At 44.7% G+C, this 18,230-nt stretch overlaps 1 protein-coding gene across 4 annotated transcripts in view; it reads left to right on the top strand.

Annotated features, from left to right (window-relative positions):
- The window catches only part of ranbp2 (RAN binding protein 2), an 80,797-nt gene that overhangs the window by 53,294 nt on the left and 9,273 nt on the right, over nt 1-18,230 (top strand). For 2 of the 4 annotated variants that reach the window (XM_070892126.1, XM_070892130.1), the window contains 9 exons: nt 7,316-7,456; nt 7,933-8,016; nt 8,091-8,180; nt 8,265-8,369; nt 8,446-8,517; nt 9,582-9,787; nt 10,325-10,538; nt 12,265-12,357; nt 16,990-17,132. In XM_070892126.1, coding sequence (XP_070748227.1) covers nt 7,316-7,456; nt 7,933-8,016; nt 8,091-8,180; nt 8,265-8,369; nt 8,446-8,517; nt 9,582-9,787; nt 10,325-10,538; nt 12,265-12,357; nt 16,990-17,132 — 1,148 coding nt within the window. The remainder of the gene's footprint in view (nt 1-7,315; nt 7,457-7,932; nt 8,017-8,090; nt 8,181-8,264; nt 8,370-8,445; nt 8,518-9,581; nt 9,788-10,324; nt 10,539-12,264; nt 12,358-16,989; nt 17,133-18,230) is intronic. The other 2 variants (XM_070892128.1, XM_070892129.1) reach the window with 2 other exon arrangements.

Consider the following 18,230-nt stretch of genomic DNA (forward strand, 5'->3'; position numbering starts at 1 on the left):
TGGGGTAATGGGCAGGTACTTGAATTGGCAGGATGTGACCAGTGGTGTCCCGCAAAAATCTATGTTGAGGCCTCAACTATTCACCTTATTTAGTAATAACTTAGATGATGGTATAGAAAGTCACATAACCAAGTTTGCCGATGACACTAAGCTAGGTGACATTGTAAGAAGTGTAGATGGAAGCTTAAAGTAGCAAAGATATTAATAGATTAAGCAAATGACAGACCGCATTGCGGCACTGGAGCTGCGGGTGGATTCACTCTGGAGCATCCGCGATGCTGAGGATGCCGTGAATAGCACGTTTAGTGAGTTGGTCTTACCGCAGGGAATGGGAGACCAACAGGAAGAGCACTGGAAGGAAGGTAGTGCAGGGTTCCGCTGCAGTAATTTCCCTCAAACAGATGCACCATTTTGGGTACTGCTTAGAGGATGACTCATCAGGGGAGGGTAGCAGCAGCCGCCAAGTCCATGGCACCATGGGTAGCTCTGCTGCACAGGAGGGCAGGAAAAAGAGTGGGAGAGCTATAGTGGTAGAGGATTCTATTGTAAGGGGAATAGATAGATGTTTCTGTGGCCGCAATTGAGACTCTAAGATGGTATGTTGCCTCTCTGGTGCAAGGGTCAAGAATGTCTCGAACAGTTGCAGGACATTTTGGAGGGGGAGGGTGAACAACCAGTTGTCGTGATGCATATAAGAACCAACGATATAGGTAAAAAACAGGATGAGGTCCTACAAGGTAAATTTAGGGACCTAGGAATTAAATTAAAAAGTAGGACCTCAAAGGTAGTAATCTCAGGATTGCTACCAGTGCCACGTGCTAGTCACAGTAGGAATTGCAGGATAGCTCAGATGAATACGTTGCTTGAGGAATGATGCAGAAGGGAGGGATTCAAATTCCTGGGACATTGGAACTGGTTCTGGGGGAGGTGGGACCAGTACAAACTAGACGGTCTGCACCTGGGCAGGACTGGAACCAATGTCCTCGGGAGAGTGTTTGCTAGTGCTGTTGGGGAGGGGTTAAACTAATATGGCAGGGGGATGGGAACCTATGCAGGGAGACAGGGAAGTAGAATGGAGGCAGAAGCAAAAGATAGAAAGAAGAAAAGTAAAAGTGGAGAGCAGAGAAACCAAGGCAAAAATCAAAAAGGGCCACATTACAGCAAAATTCTAAAGGGGCAAAGAGTGTTAAAAAGACAAGCCGGAAGGCTCTGTGCCTCAATGCGAGGAGTATTCGTAATAAGATGAATGAATTAACTGCACAGGCAACAATTAATGAATGATATAATTGGCATCATGGAAACATGGCTCCAAGGCTGAGAACTCAACATTCAGAAAGGATAGACAGAAAGGAAAAGGAGGTGGAGTAGTGTTGCTGGTTAAAGAGAAATTAACGCAATCGTAAGGAAGGACATTAGCTTGAATGATGTGGAATCTGTATGGGTGGAACTGCGGAATACCAAGGGGCAGAAAACGCTAGTGAGAGTTGTGTACAGATATCAAACAGTAGTAGTGAGGTTGGGGGCAGCATCAAACAAGAAATTAGGGATGCATGCAATAAAGGTACAGCAGTTATCATGGGCGACTTTAATCTACATATAGATTGGGCTAACCAAACTGGTAGCAATACGGTGGAGGAGGATTTCCTGGAGTGTATTAAGGATGGTTTTCTAGACTAATATGTTGAGGAACCAACTAGAGGGCTGGCCATCCTAGACTGGGTGATGTGTAATGAGAGGACTAATTAGCAACCTTGTTGTGCGAGTCCCCTTGGGGAAGAGTGCTTATAATATGGTAGAATTCTTTATTAAGATGGAGTGTGATAGTTAATTCAGAGACTAGGGTCCTGAACTTAAGGAAAGGTAACTTCGATGGTATGAGACGTGAATTGGCTAGAATAGACTGGCAAATGATACTTAAAGGGTTGACGGTGGATAGGCAATGGCAAACATTTAAAGATCATTGATGAATTTCAACAATTGTACATCCCTGTCTGGAGTAAAAATAAAACGGGGAAGGTGGCTCAACCGTGGCTAACAAGGGACATTAAGGATAGTGATAAATCCAAGGAAGAGGCATATAAGTTGGCCAGAAAAAGCAGCAAACCTGAGGACTGGGAGAAATTTAGAATTCAGCAGAGGAGGACAAAGGGCTTAATTAGGAGGGGGAAAAATAGAGTATGAGAGAAACCTTGCCGGGAACATAAAAGCTTCTATCGATATGTGAAGAGACTAAGATTAGCGAAGACAAACATAGGTCCCTTGCAGTCAGATTCAGGTGAATTTATAATGGGGAACAAAGAAATGGCAGACTAGTTGAACAAATACTTTGGTTCTGTCTTCACGAAAGAAGACACAAATAACCACCTGGAAATACTAGGGGACCGAGGGTCTAGTGAGAAGGAAGAACTGAAGGAAATCCTTATTAAGCGGGAAATTGTGTTGGGAAAATTAATGGGATTGAAGGCCGATAAGTCCCCGGGGCCAGATAGTCTGCATCCCAGAGTACTTAAGGAAATGGCCCTAGAAATAGTGGATGCATTGGTGATCATTTTCCAACAGTCTATTGACTCTGGATCAGTTCCTATGGACTGGAGGGTGGCTAATGTAACACCACTTTTTTTAAAAGGAGAGAAAACGGGTAACTAGACCGGTTAGCCTGACATCAGTGGTGGGGAAAATGTTGGATCAATTATTAAAGATCAAATAGCAGTGACAGGGATCGGTCCAAGTCAGCATGGATTTATGAAAGGGAAATCATGCTTGACAAATCTTCTGGAATTTTTTGAGGATATAACTAGTAGAGTGGACAAGGGAGAACCAGTGGATGTGTTGTATTTAGACTTTCAAAAGGCTTTTGACAAGGTCCCACACGAGATTGGTGTGCAAAATTAAAGCACATGGTATTGGGGGTAATATACTGACGTGGATAGAGAACTGGTTGGCAGACAGGAAGCAGAGAGTCGGGATAAACGGGTCCTTTTCAGAATGGCAGGCAGTGACTAGTGGGGTGCTGCAGGGCTCAGTGCTTGGACCCCAGCTATTTACAATATACATTAATTTAGATGAAGGAATTCAGTGTAATATCGCCAATTTTGCAGATGACACTAAGCTGGGTGTGAGCTGTGAGGAGGATGCTAAGAGGCTGCAGCGTGACTTGGACAGGTTAGGTGAGTGGGCAAAAGCATGGCAGATGCAGTATAATGTGGATAAATGTGAGGTTATCCACTTTGGGGGTAAAAGCATGAAGGCAGAATATTATCTGAATGACGGCAGATTAGGAAAAGGTGAGATGCAACGAGACCTGGGTGCCATGGTACATCAGTCATTGAAAGTTGGCATGCAGGTACAGCAGGCGGTGAAGCGGCAAATGGTATGTTGGCCTTTATAGCTAGGGGATTTGAGTTTAGGAGCAGGGAGGTCTTACTGCAGTTGTACAGGGCCTTGGTGAGGCCTCACCTAGAATATTGTGTTCAGTTTTGGTCTCCTAATCTGAGGAAGGACGTTCTTGCTATTGAGGGAGTGCAGCGAAGGTTCACCAGACTGATTCCTGGGATGGCAGGACTGACATGAGGAGAGACTGGATCGACTGGGCCTGTATTCGCTTAAAAGGATGAGGGGGGATCTCATAGCAACATATAAAATTCTGACGGGACTGGACAGGTTAGATGCAGGAAGAATGTTCCTGATGTTGTGGAAGTCCAGAACCAGAGGACACAGTCTAAGGATAAGGGCTAAGCCATTTAGGACTGAGATGAGGAGAAACTTCTTCGCTCAGTTGTTAACCTGTGGAATTCCCTTCCGCAGGGAGTTGTTGATGCCAGTTCATTGGACATATTCAAGAGGGAGTTAGATATGGCCCTTACAGCTAAGGGGATCAAGGGATATGGAGAGAAAGCAGGAAAGGGGTACGGAGGTGAATGATCAGCCATGATATTGAATGGTGGTGCAGGCTCGAAGGACCGAATGGCCTACTCCTGCACCTATTTTCTATGTTTCTATTTTTCTAAATGGGCAAAACTGCGGCGAATGGATTTTAATGTAAACAAATGTGAGGTCATCCATTTTGAACCTAAAAAGGTAGAAATACTCTCCGCTGCAAATGGCAATTAATGCTCGGTCAATTGTTAAATTTCAATCTGAGATTGATAAGATTTTTGTCAACCAAGGTATTAAGGGATATGGGGCAAAGGCAGGTGTATGGAGTTAAGTCACAGATCAGTCATGATCTCATTGAATGGCGGAACAGGCTCGGGGCTAAATGGCCTACTCCTGTTCCTATATTCTTTCGAAAATTTGTTTCTCTATTTCCTTCCCACTATTTGGTCTGTACTTTTTCACCCAGCAGCATAACTCCTCTTCTGCCATGTATCCCTCATGATCTCTCAAGCAATTTTAAATCAGTGGATTTTAAGTTCTGTTGCATGTACCACATTGGGAACTTGTGTTCTGTTTAAAATGTTCTCATTTCATCTCTCATGGCTTTATACAAATGTACAACATGTCAATATTAAGCAACAAAACTGGATCTTGAATTTACCTTTTTAGTATAGTGTAACAGCCAGTACTGATTGTAAAACCACTGCCAATTTTAACCATGGGGTGAGAAGTCATTAGCCCAAAAATTGCAGTTGAAGGCTTCCAGCGGGCGGACGCTTCCGACTAAAAATGTTTTCACGTAAGCACCTGGTGGTCCCGGAGGAACGTATACTTGCGGTCAAGGCCTAGATGCGTAGCCCAGCGTATGGGATCACGCATCCCAGGAATGTAAACACAACCTGGGATCACGTGGGCCAGGACTACCAATGAATATGGAGTGTTCTCATTGATTGAGAGCTTTATTTGCACGAACTCCCATTACTATCGATGAAAATACTCCCAAAACACAAACATAACGCAATAAATTTAAAAAACTACCTCACATATTTAAAATTAATTGAAATTAAATGTTTTAGGAAAAATCTATTTTTTGAAAATGTTTTAAAATGTTTTAATAGGGTTAAAAATAAATTTACCTTAATGGCAGGGTTTTTAATGAAAAAATTAGCGATCAAATTCAATTTTTCTATCTTTTAAAACTCTTGCATTGGTAAAAGTAGGCTATATGCCTGCTTTTACCAGGCGTAAGAGTTTGAAGGACATTCGTTGAGCAAATAGCCCATATCTCTGCGCGCGAATGTCCTTCTGTTAAGACGTTTTGACAGATCGCAGGTGCCGGTTTTCGGCACATGCGCATCGCATGTCGAGAACTGGCACTTGCTAGGCCTCTTTCGGTGCATGCGTACATCGTATGTACCCAGAGAGACCGCAATTTACATCCCATTTTGTCTATCTTCTATGCATCTTACTACGCAAGTTCATATTGCTTATGAACAAATTAATCATAACTGATAATCTATCAAGTTTTTAAAAAGCAGTTTGAAAATTGTGTGCTGGAAGCATTAATATAATCCTTATGTTACACAATTAATCGTATTGAAATTACCTCGTGACTACTTTGGATTGCATGGTCATTTTGCAGGAAAAGCCTGCTGGGGAAAATGGGAAGGATAAAATAGCTTTGCTTCTTTGCTATTTCTGATTTTAGGTCTAAACATAAATTTTATTAAGCAAAATTATACTTGCTCATTTCTTGCCTTCCCTCCCTTTGGTGTTTGCCATCCCTGACGCATGACCAAGGGAATGAGCATTTGCTGTTTTAAAACTTTGTAAATATTTATTTGAGACATGTGTAAGTGGACCATTATCTTGGGGAGAGTGGAGAAGCATCTGAGCAGAGCCTTGCAACTGAGCCAAATCATGAGCAAAATTCAGTTGTCCTCTACTTACAAATCTGGAACAGTAGTAGTTGGTTTGAATGTGGAAATGTGTGGATCAGGTCAGCTTTTTTAAACTTCTGCAAATCAAAATGTTTCAAAGTTTATTTACTGGTACATGCTCTTTTCCCCAGTATAGATATTCACACTGAAGTCTGTGGGGGTAGGCTCTAGCAAACCTGGTATATGACTTAGTTGAGATTTTTGCCCCCAGATCTTTTGGCCGCAAGAAGGAATGTCATCTCACCACCGCCTCTGCAGTCAAAACCTCATACTCCAGATTGTTCTGGAGGGTAAAAGCAATTCCAGTCTCTGATTTTCAACAACAAGCTCTGGCTTCTTCCCTTCCCCTCTCCCTTCACCTTTTAAAGCCAATGCAAGACATTTAATGGACTTTGATTTTTGTGATAATATTCTTGTGAAGTACCTTGAGACATTTTTATAATGTTAAGGTGCTATATAAATATAAGTTGTTTGTCCCCAAAATTGAGGCTATCCATGCAGTTGCTTCAGGCACCGCCATCTCTTTTCCTGGTCCCTTATCACTCTAGTTTCTCCTTCATCCCCTCCACTCATTTCTTCAATCTCTGCAACATTGCCCTCCACCTTTGCCGCATTCCCATCCTAGCCAAAGCCTTAAGCTGTGCTTGTCACCTCCAGATTTCACTTTACTAATGTCCCCTTGCAGGTCTCCCAAGCAGCATCCTCCATCAATTCCAATGTCCAAAATGATGCCCTTCTGATCATTCGTTACTTGCCAGCCTACCTCCAAAGAATTAATATCAGAATAAAAATCTTGATCTACATATATCTCCATGATCCCAGACCATCTCTTTCCCCCCACCCCACTTCCCACCCTGTCTTTCTCCTTTCTCCTTTCTTCCCCCACCCCTTGTCTTTCTCCTGTCTTTCCTCCCCCGCCTCCCTCTTTCTCTCCACCTCCTCTCTCTCCTTTTTTTCCCCCAATGCATTTTGAAATGGCTTCTTAAAACCGATCTATTGAACCATATCTTTGCTTACCTGTCCGAACTTATGCTCCGTGTTCATTTTTACTCAAGTGCTTTCTGGGAATGTTTTTTGTTAAAGATGCTATACAACAAATAGCTGGTTTTAACCTCTGTACCTTGTGTTGAGATTGATATCTGCACTATTTTAGGTTATAATTTCTTTGTTATGCACTTGAACACTACCATTATGCTATTTTCCCATGATGAAATTTTCCTATTAGTAGATGTAAAGTGTTCTGTTGATGAATGCAATTTGAATTTATGGGTTGCAGTAATCTGCTCTCTGCTGTGCCATTATTTTGAGTAGCATTGATGTGCATGGAGAATTCTTAGTTTAAGATAATCTGTCCTTGCTGGATGTTGGGAAGGAACCACTGGGTTTGAGAGGTCTTCAACGTACATTCAGTCTGCTGATGTTGGACGAAGTGTGGGTTCACTAACAGCATAGAAATTCTGCACTTGTAGAAGACTTTAACACAATTGATCCTTTCTTAGTTGGAGATGAAGATGTACAGATTATATTTGAATTGGCACCCACACCTGAACAAGCGGCTCTTGCAGAAGAACTGCAACTTCCTCCAACATTCTTCTGCTACAAGAACAAACCTGGCTATTTCAGTGATGATGATGAGGATGGTAAGATATATGTTGAGACAGAAATGTCAGTCTTTATGGTGGTTCATAGTTTAATTGGTATATGTCTATAATTTAAGGAAAGCTACAAAACCAATCACACACGTCTGCAAAATGAAACCAATTCATTTTTTTTCTCAAAGCTGCCAATCTGGAGACCCTAACTAGCACAAAACCAATTGAATTGCTCCTTCTTGAGTTGTCTTGTTTCCTGGCGCCCCCTGCTGCTGTATCCTCACCAGCCCGCGTGCTCCTCTCTCGCCCGTGCATTCCTCATGCTCACTCCCCCTCTTTCTTGCCCGTACGCTCCTCCTCCTCCCTCGCTCTCGCCCACGTGCTCTTCTAGCACTCTCTTGCTGACCCTCGCCTGCCCCCTCGCCATTATAAATACACTGGACAATTCTGTAAATTAGATTTGTTTTACACTTGGAAATGCCTAGTTCTATATTAGATGTCATTAAACTGTTTTTCTGTTTAAGCTGAAGACTATGAAACTGCTGTTAGAAAGCTCAATGGAAAATTGTATCCAGATGTGCTGCAGAAACAAAAGACATCTAACACAGGTACAAATTGAAATTGCGGAAACTACCTTGTAAATTAAAAATGACGCAAAATTAATTCCAAAATTTTGTTGTAGGTGAAATCATTCAAACGGGGAGAAATGTGGATCCAGGTGAGTCAAGGGAGCAGTTATATCCAAATGAACCAGAAGACTTTTCTGAAGCAGGTAAATAATTTTTTTTAACGTAAACATTCCTTTTGGAACTAAAATAACTCTGCCCTAATTGTGATTTTTTTTTTAATATTTAAGATAAAATGTTAGAAGCTGATAAAAGGCTTAGTGGAAGTTTGAGCCCATTTCAGCAAAGTGAGTGGGTATACCAAGAATCATGGCAGTACATCTCCGTTGAAACAGGTACAGATTTCGTATAGAAAATTTCCTTGTAATTTGAGGGTGTCACAAGTTTTAACTCGACATTTTCTTTTTCAAGACACATCTTTGGAAACTACTGATAGAAAGCTGCATGCAGATGAGCAAAGGGAACTGCAGTCCTGTGCAGCAGGTATGTAATTTAAATGTTTTTATATTGCTGTCATTTTCCATGTGACTTAGATTTGAGCATTTGATACCAGTTTGGGCACCTGCAAATGTAATTGGATGGTGGTAGCTGGCTACAAGTTTGTGGCTCAGTTGATCTATAATTTTGGTGTCTGCATAAATGGATCAACTACTGTTTCTAAATCTGAGATTGTCTAATGCCACACCGCTACTAATGGTGGTCCACTGAAGAGCTTTGTTGTCTGAAAAAGGACGAGAGGCTTTATGTACAAGTAGATATTGCATATAATATGGACATTGCATTCTGAAGAAAGGATGTGTACTTTCATGAGAATTCTATAGAACCAAGATATCCAGGCATTATGTAAAGGGATCAATAAAGTTCTCCAATTTGGTCCATTCAGGATGCCCAGAATTTTCCCAAAGTGGTAGTGGCTCCCAACTGTCGTACTCTTGTCCACCCTGCTCCAAATTGCATGACGCGTGCCCCCCACCCCCCTCCCAACTTAGACAATTGGTTGTCTGGTGGTAGTAAAACCGCAAAGTTGAATTGCATCACTCGGTATGGGAATCTTGCTCAGTGATATAAATTTGCATTTTATCCCTTCCAGATACTTAAACCTAACTGCTTGAAATTTAATGGGGGCTAGTTTTATCCCATTGGTTTCCCTAGTCCAACATCACCAATTGACCTCTCTGGCTCATTCAGTCCAACACCAATATCCTTTGATAAAGCTTTGATTACCATGTACATTGTGCGTGCTCATAGAAACTATATTGCCTTAGAGCCATGCCTTAATTTCCTGAGACTGGTGGCATTCATTTCCATTCTTGAAGGATTAATGGGGACATTGACTTGTTTGAGGTCAATTTTGCATTATTATGAAATTCAATTTTCTTTGACGATCTCAAGCCTGGAAAAAAAATGGTCTTTTTGAAAGGAAGTGAGTCTTACAAATGATGAGATTGATTTATTAAATGCTAACCAATACTAAAGTTATTTTTCAAGTTTGGGGGCAGCATTTTTTCTTTTACCTATTATCTGTTGTGACCGTCTACTTTTTGTAGTAGACGCCAGTGGAGATAATATAGTCGAAGATGGTGACAAAGACTGTATCCTTGTGTGGGAGAAGGTGCCAACCCTTAAAGAGAAGTTGAAAGCTGAAAAGTTGTCGCTTCCTCCTACCTTCTTTTGTGGTATAAGCAGTGATACTGAAGGAGAGAAGGAAGAAGACGACTTTGAGACTGAAATGAGAAAAATCAGGGAATGTCAGGTGAGATTAAAAATGTCTTGAATCTAACCGGTGGAATCGTGGATGGAGGGAATGTCCTTCATGCAGTGCATTGTAACTCCAACGCAACTGCTCCTGAGCAATACATTCACACTCTCAAATTTTCACATCACATCTCTTGGAAGTAGACATTTGTGTTTATCAGGTAGCAAAATTGAAGCTTTACTTTTCCAATAAAGTAACCATTTGCTGATTTGACATTCATCAAAAGGGGATGTAGTGTGCTGCTTCTGGAGTTCAGTTGCATTTTGTGCCTGGAATGGCATTGTATTTGACAAGTTAATATTTAATGTTCTGATATTTGATTTAAAATGTGTAGCATGATCATGTTTGATTTGAAATAAAAATCAAGCATTTCCTTACTTTTGTTTCTAAGTTGATCTATTACTATTTTATGTAGGAGCCATTGGGAAGAGTTTAATTAGAGCAAAAGTGTCTTTAGTTTTCATACATTAAAAAAATGTCACGTGTGGACCTGTATTTAATTGCAATTAGGATGTTGTAATTTATTTTTATTAGATAGCACAAGAAGAAATGATCAGCGGCTCCACTGATGTAACGTCCATAGTCCAGTTGAATGAACAGACAGCTGTTACACCAGCTATTGTTTCAGAGGCTGAACCAGACTCTGCACCACAATTTGTACTTGAAGCAGAATTCTCAGATGCGGATGATGGCAGGCCCATTGATTTATCAACTAAAACAGAAATGGAACCTGATTCTACTACTCAAGGTACAAAAAGGGCTGGTAGGTGGGAAGTCAAATATTGCATCCAGACCCTGAGACATGGCTGCTGACTGAAAGATGACTTTTTAATGGGGTCTCCCAGCAATGCCTTGGTTAGTTTCCACAGGGCAGTCACAGAGAGCTTGTAGCATAAAATGGAGAAAGATTGTGCAATGCTGTTCTAAGTTAGTCATAACTCATGGTTAATAGTTTCTGGAATATCTCCAGCACCTGCTTGGATATTAATTTAAAATCTACTTCTGTTAAAATTCACATTGCAGCTATTTTTCTTTTAAGGTCTATTTGCATTTGGATCATGAGGGGAATCATAGAAATTTTTGGCAGAGAAGGAGGCCATTCAGTCCATCAAGTACATTATAAATGTGAGGGTTTCTGCCTCTACCAGCCTTTTAGGCAGGGAATTCCAGACCCTACCACCCTCTGGGTGAAAAAAGTTGTCCTTCTACCAATTACTTTAAATCTATGCCCCCCTGGTTATTGACCTTTCTGCTCAGGGAAATAGGTGCTTCCTATCCACTCTATCTCAGCCCTTCATAATTTTATACACCTCAATTAAGTCTTCCCTCAGCCTCCTCTATTCCAAAGAAAACAACCCCAGCCTATCCACTCTTTCCTCATAGCTAAAATTCTCCAGTCCTGGCAACATCCTCGTAAATCTCCCCTGTACCCTCTCTAGTGCAATCACATAATTCCTGTAATGTGACCATACAAAGCTGGGAGGAAAAGCAATGTGTGAAGAGGACACAAAAAAAACCTGCAAAAGGGCATAGACAGGCTAGGTGAGTGGGCAAAAATTTGGCAGATGGAGTATAATGTTGGAAAGTGAGAGGTTGGCAGAAAAAAATCGAGGAGCAAGTTATTATTTAAATGGAGAAAAATTACAAAGTGCTGCTGTGCAGTGGGATCTGGAGTTCCTGGTTCATGAAACAAGGTTAGTATGCAGGTACAGCAAGTGATCAGGAAGGCCAGTGGAATGTTGGCCTTTATTGCAAAGGGGGTGAAGTATAAAAGCAAGGAAGTCTTGCTAGTTATACAGGGTATTGGTGACGCCACACCTCGAATACAGCATACAGTTTTGGTTTCCATATTTAAGAAAGGATATTTTTGCTTTGGAGGTAGCTCAGAGAAGGTTCACTAGGTTGATTCCGGAGATGAGGGGGTTGAATTAAGTTGGGCCTCTACTCATTGGAATTCAAAAGAATGAGAGGTGATCTTATCAAAACGTATAAGATTATGAGGGGGCTTGACAAGGTGGATGCAGAGAGGATATTTCCACTGATGGGGGAGACTAGAACTAGGGGTCATAATCTTAGAATAAGGGGCTGCCCATTTAAAACAAAACTCCAAGGTAAAAATAGTGTGCAGATTTTCAGACCGTACACTGGAGTAAGGACATTGGTTAATTTTGTTGTTGTGTAGACTACTGTGACACGTTTTAAGAATTAACTTGAAGTGGGTTCTCTTGGAAGTTGCTGAGTATTTAAAACAGCAATTTTTTTTTTAATGCACATTGAAATAGTAACTTCAAAAATTATACAACTTAAATAGCTGTTTAAAATGACGGTGAAATACAGTACCTATTTGAGACTTTGACTCTAGATGTCATTGTTTAATGACATACCTAATAGTGAATTGACAATTGGTTATGTTTTTATCTAGGTTGCAATTTGTGTTGTATTTGCTCTTAATACAAATTTTTGCCACCATCCAGAGCGTTGCATGTTTGGATTTGGTGACTCTAAAGGATTTTCTTTCGCCGATTTGGCTGCGGAGTGTACAGAAGGATACGCATTTGCACCAAAAGGTAGCATCTGAGTTGCAGTATTATAACTAAAAAATGCATAAAAATAGCATTTTATGTGGTACAAGCTCTTGTGTTCGTCAGGATACATAAAGACCAGTGAAACATGAGCAGTTTCTCTTTGTAATCATACAGTTTAATTTCCTGACTTTTTGTAAATGTTAGTCTCCTCGGACAATTTCCCTACTGGGATGAACTGGCCTTTAAGAGGTACCAGAGAGAAGCCTGGATTATTGATGCACCTTCCCCTTTTTAAGAGATGAATTTCCTCAAAGCAGTACTGAAATTGGAGGCTCTGTTTCTCCCAGTGTCTCGATGTATTGCCTTGTGTTGAACTGCTTTACAGATCAGGAATGGCCTGTGTTTGATCTCTGATCTTTGCTGTTATCTCATCTTGGCCAGATGAGAATATGTTGGATTGGCCTCTGTATTCCCAGGCTATACAACAAGCAAATCAGCCAGCATGCCCACTCCTGACATCAGTGATACTGTTGCAAAGTGCAGATTTGTGGATGTTTGCTTATCTGTGGTGCACCACGACTGCCCTCCCCCCAAGCATAGTGAAACAGTTTGCCAGTGAGAGTTCAAATCCCAGCATGGCAGTTTGAAAATTTTGAATTTGGTTTATAAAATTTGGTGTCTGTAAAAGCGACCATGAAGCTGTCAGATTGTTGTAAAAATGCAACTGGTTCATTAAGGGCTGCTGCTGTCCAAGTGAGCTGCAGTCAGCATGAGTCAGGAGGAAAGAGGAAACATTGGGCCCAAGTTTCCACATGATTCGCGCCTGATTTTTAGGAGCAACTGGTGGAGAATGGACTATTTTAGAAATTGCAATTCTCCACATTTTTTTTTTCTGCAGTTCTAGTCAGGTAGAACAGTTCTAGTTTAGAACAAAATTTTTTCTTCAAAAGGGGGCGTGTCTGGCCACTGACGCCTGATTTGAAAGTTTCCACAGTGAAAATGTACTCCAAACTAAAGTAGAATGGAGCCAGTGAAGATTTTTGTAGAAGTGAAAAAACCTGTTCTACACATTAAAAAATCAGGCGCAGGTTACAAATTAGGCGTCCAGAACGAGGTGGGGGGGAGGGAGGGAGGGAGGGAAGGAGGGAAGGGAACTCATTAAATTCGACAATAAATCCTTATTTATACTTCTACAAATATTATACAAATAAATCCAACCTGAATAAACATCTATAAGCCAAGAAAAGATTAAATAAGCCATCTTCCTACCTGTGTGAAAGTGCTTCAGGGAGAATTCTGCAGCCGTTCATGCCGCAGAGAGAGAGAGAGAGAGAGAGAGAGAGTCGGGGAACAGGAGCTCGGGTCTCGGGGGGGGGGGGGGGGGGGAGAAAGGAGAGAGGGGGGGGGGGGGAGAAAGGAGAGAGGGGGGGGGGGGAGGAGAGAGGGGGGGGGGGGGGGGAGAAAGGAGAGAGCGGGGGGGGGGAGGAGAGAGGGGGGGGGGGGGGGGGGGAGAAAGGAGAGAGCGGGGGGGGGGGAGAAAGGAGAGAGCGGGGGGGGGGGAGAAAGGAGAGAGCGGGGGGGGGAGAAAGGAGAGAGCGGGGGGGGGGGGAGAGAGGAGAGAGCGGGGGGGGGGGGAGAGAAAGGAGAGAGCGGGGGGGGGAGAGAAAGGAGAGAGCGGGGGGGAAGAGAGAAAGGAGAGAGCGGGAGGGGGGGGGGAGGAAAGCGAGAGGGGGGGGGGAGAAAGGAGAGAGCGGGGGGGGGGGAGGGAGAAAGGAGAGAGCGGGGGGGGGGGGAGAAAGGAGAGAGCGGGGGGGAAGAGAGAAAGGAGGGGGGGGGGGGGGAAGAGAGAAAGGAGAGAGCGGGGGGGGGGGGGAGAAAGGAGAGAGCGGGGGGGGGGGGAGAAAGGAGAGAGCGGGGGGGGGGGGGAGAAAGGAGAGAGCGGGGGGGGGGGGGGAGAAAGGAGAGAGCGGGGGGGGGGGGGGAGAAAGGAGAGAGCGGGGGGGGGGGGGGGAGAAAGGAGAGAGCGGGGGGGGAGAAAGGAGAGAGCGGGGGGGGGGGGGGGGAGAGAAAGGAGAGAGCGGGGGGGGGGAGAGAAAGGAGAGAGCGGGGGGGAAGAGAGAAAGGAGAGAGCGGGGGGGGGGGGGAGGAAAGCGAGAGGGGGGGGGGGGAGAAAGGAGAGAGCGGGGGGGGGGAGGGGGGGAGGGAGAAAGGAGAGAGCAGCGGGGGGGGGGGGAGAAAGGAGAGAGCGGGGGGGGGGGAGAAAGGAGGGGGGGGGGGAGAGAGAAAGGAGAGAGCGGGGGGGGGGGGGGGAAGAGAGAAAGGAGAGAGCGGGGGGGGGGGGGGAGAGGAGAGAGAAAGGAGAGAGCGGGGGGGGGGGGAGAGGAGAGAGAAAGGAGAGAGCGGGGGGGGGGGAGAGGAGAGAGCGGGGGGGGAGAAAGGAGAGAGCGGGGGGGGAGAAAGGAGAGAGCGGGGGGGGGGGAAGGAGAGAGCGGGGGGGGGAGGAAGGAGAGAGCGGAGGGGGGGGGAGGAAAGCGAGAGGGGGGGGGGGGAGAAAGGAGAGAGCGGGGGGGGGGAGAAAGGGGGGGGGAGGGAGAAAGGAGAGAGCAGCGGGGGGGGGGAGAAAGGAGAGAGCGGGGGGGGGGGGGGGGGAGAAAGGAGAGAGCGGGGGGGGGGGGGGGAGAGGAGAGGGCGGGGGGGGGAGAAAGGAGAGAGCGGGGGGGGAAGGAGAGAGCGGGGGGGAGGAAAGAGAGAGCGGGGGGGGAAGGAGAGAGCGGGGGGGAGGAAAGCGAGAGCGGAGGGGGGGGGGGGAGAAGGAGAGAGCGGGGGGGGGGGGAGGAAAGCGAGAGCGGAGGGGGGGGGAGGAGAGAGCGGAGGGGGGGGGGAAAGGAGAGAGCGGGGGAGGGGGAAGGAGAGAGCGGAGGGGGGGGAGGGGGGGGGGGAGAAGGAGAGAGCGGGGGGGGGGGGAGGAGAGAGCGGGGGGGGGGGGAGGAGAGAGCGGGGGGGGGGGGAGGAGAGAGCGGAGGGGGGGGGAGGAGAGAGCGGAGGGGGGGGAAGGAGAGAGCGGGGGAGGGGGGAAGGAGAGAGCGGGGGAGGGGGGAAGGAGAGAGCGGAGGGGGAGGGGGGAAGGAGAGAGCGGAGGGGGAGGGGGGAAGGAGAGAGCGGAGGGGGGAAGGAGAGAGCGGAGGGGAGGGGGGGGAAAGGAGAGAGGGGAGGGGGGGGAAGGAGAGAGCGGGTCTCGGATCGGGGGGGGGGAGGAGAGAGCGGGTCTCGGGTCGGGGTGGGGGGGGGGGAGAGCGGGTCTCTGGGTGGGGGGGGAGCGGGTGTCTGGTCGGCGGGGAGGAGAGCGGGTGTCTGGGCGGGGGGGAGCAGGAGCTGGCCGTGGGAGGAGCCTCATTCATGCAGCCCCAGCGAGGCCATTCAGCCAGGGCTAGGGGCTGCGTGCTTCGGGCCCCTCCCACACAGTTCGCCGCCTGGAGCTACTGCACTTGCGTGCCGAATGTAGCGCGCATGTGCAGAGGTCCCGGCACTGTTTTCAGCACTGGGACCTGGCTCTGCCCCCCCCCCACAGCTCGTGCTGACTGCGCCGATGGCCAGAGGACCTACAGGTAGGTGGAGAATACCGAGGATTTTTTTAGGCGCGAAAAACGGGCGCCCAGCTCGGAGGGGCGCCCGTTTTTTTTCTTGTGGAAACTTGGACCCATTAAGAGGAGTTGAAGGCAGAAAATCCTGATCACTCCATTTTAAATGAACACCACTGCTTCCTACTGTCCTGTTATTATTCCTGAGTCTTGGCTGCATGAAACTTTATTTCTAAGCTTAATTGTTTACTTAACTCTTCACCTTGCTATTTTTTTTAATTGCTTTACTGTATAAAACATATAGCAGTTATAGCTTTCATAAATAGGCTGAGCAATTTTGTTCACTCAAATAAGAATGTTATTAAAACCAAAGGAAAGTTTGCAAATATCAGCTGTTCTTGTATTCTACCCATTTATTGTTTAACTGATCATAAATGAGAGCTTTTTTTTTTTACATACAGCTTTTATGTATTCTATTATTTTACAATTCAGCAACTGGAACCTTTTTTGAGTGGAGTTTAGTCTATACAGATTAAACCTCCCTTATTCGGAACCCTTGGGATCTGGCCTGTTTTGGAGAAGGGATTTTTCTAGACGAGGGTGGTCACGTTTAACTTGGATGGTACAGGTACTGAGCAAGGGATATTGGGGCTGGGAGTGCAGCAGTGAGATCATGGGTGGGACGGTGGATCGCGGGGTCAGGCCAGCGATTGCAGGAGTCGGCAGCGAGAAAGGACTTCAATTTGTTCATGTTGGAAATCTGCGCATGCGCCAACTGGTGACCAGGAATGATTCCAGACGAGGGATGGTTCTGGATAAAGGAGGTTCAATCTGTACAAGTGATTACCTATTTATAGTTTGGATAATTTTTTGGTAAATTGTACTGCCTGCAAATAGTGTCCAGTTTCATTGTACTTCAAATTGTTAATGGCCTTTTGTGCTTTTTTGAAAACAATGCTGCTATTTTTTCTGATTGTGAAAATTGCATAATTCTGCACAAATGGTCACTGATCAACTGCTGGGAATGATAAAACTAGATGCCATTTTATTTTCTGATATGCTCTTGATAATGCGACTTTTTTTCAAAAAAATGTAGAATCCAATTTTACATGGGCAAATGCAGGAACTGCTCTGTTTACTTCAATGGTGCCCAGAACTCCAGGTGATGCTGAAGATGATGGTGCTGATGTGGTATCTAGCGATGATATCCACTTTGAACCAATCGTTTCTTTACCTGAGGTAAAATGCAAAGTAATTGATCCAACTGTGCTATCAGTTAATTATTGCAGGTCTGTGAAGCCATTGACATTTGTGATGACGTTAAATTGATTTACATTAACACAGCACATTTATTGTACCTCATTCGCTACCCATTGATCAATTAATCAAATTTCTACAAATAATTGGTTATATATTCTGTAGCATAGTTTAAAAAGTTGTTACTTTTCTTAAACAGACTACATTGAGGTATTTTATTTCCAGAAAATTGCAGGTGGAGTGCTGTAAATATCACAGTTGGTCTTGCAGTGCTGAAATAAGGTGGCCAACTTCTGGCATTGGTGTGTATATACATTTTGAAAATGAAACACACACACCAGAACACAGCATGTCAATTTTGAAACTTTGCTTTACTTTACTTTTCCATGTTTCCTTGTTCAAGAGGAGAGGAAGAGATCAGCTTGAAAAGTGCTAGGGTGTACAGGGTGTTGTCTAAACACTGAACCCCACCATGAGTTTGTGTGCTACAGTAATTTTATTAATGGGGGATAAATGCTAGATTGAGTTATGGGTCTTGATCATTCTTTAAAGGAGTTTAAGCATCCTATATAAAGTTACCACTGGCTGAAGTCATTGACCAAAATGTCTAAAGGGACAATGAACCGAAGTGATTGCCCCATAAGTGATGGCAAATTTTAGTGTATATTGTGGAGATTAAATGAAAAAAAAACTGTACATGTCAAAACAGGTGGTTTTAGGTCGTTGAACTCTCCTGATTATTTTTGGGTGATGAAGGAAATGACTGGTCATATCCCTTTAGTAAGATTTTGGCCTGTCTGGAACCACCTTCACTCTTGGAAAGAACATTAAACCGAAACGTTAACTCTGCTTCCTCGCCACAGATGCTGCTTGACTTGCTGAGATTTCCAGCATTTTCTGTTTTTATTCCAGATTCCAGCATCCACAGTATTTTGCTTTTGTAAATAGGCCAAGACCTTTCCAAGGTAGCGACTACTGTGTTTGGGAAAGCTAAAACTATGTAGATTTTCTCTGGCTGAGAAGTATTAAACTGTTAACAAAAAGCAGTTCTGCTATTTAACAATCACCTAGTTTCTACTT

Source organism: Pristiophorus japonicus, chromosome 10 (assembly GCF_044704955.1).
Source record: "Pristiophorus japonicus isolate sPriJap1 chromosome 10, sPriJap1.hap1, whole genome shotgun sequence".
Taxonomy (NCBI): Eukaryota; Metazoa; Chordata; class Chondrichthyes; family Pristiophoridae; genus Pristiophorus; species Pristiophorus japonicus.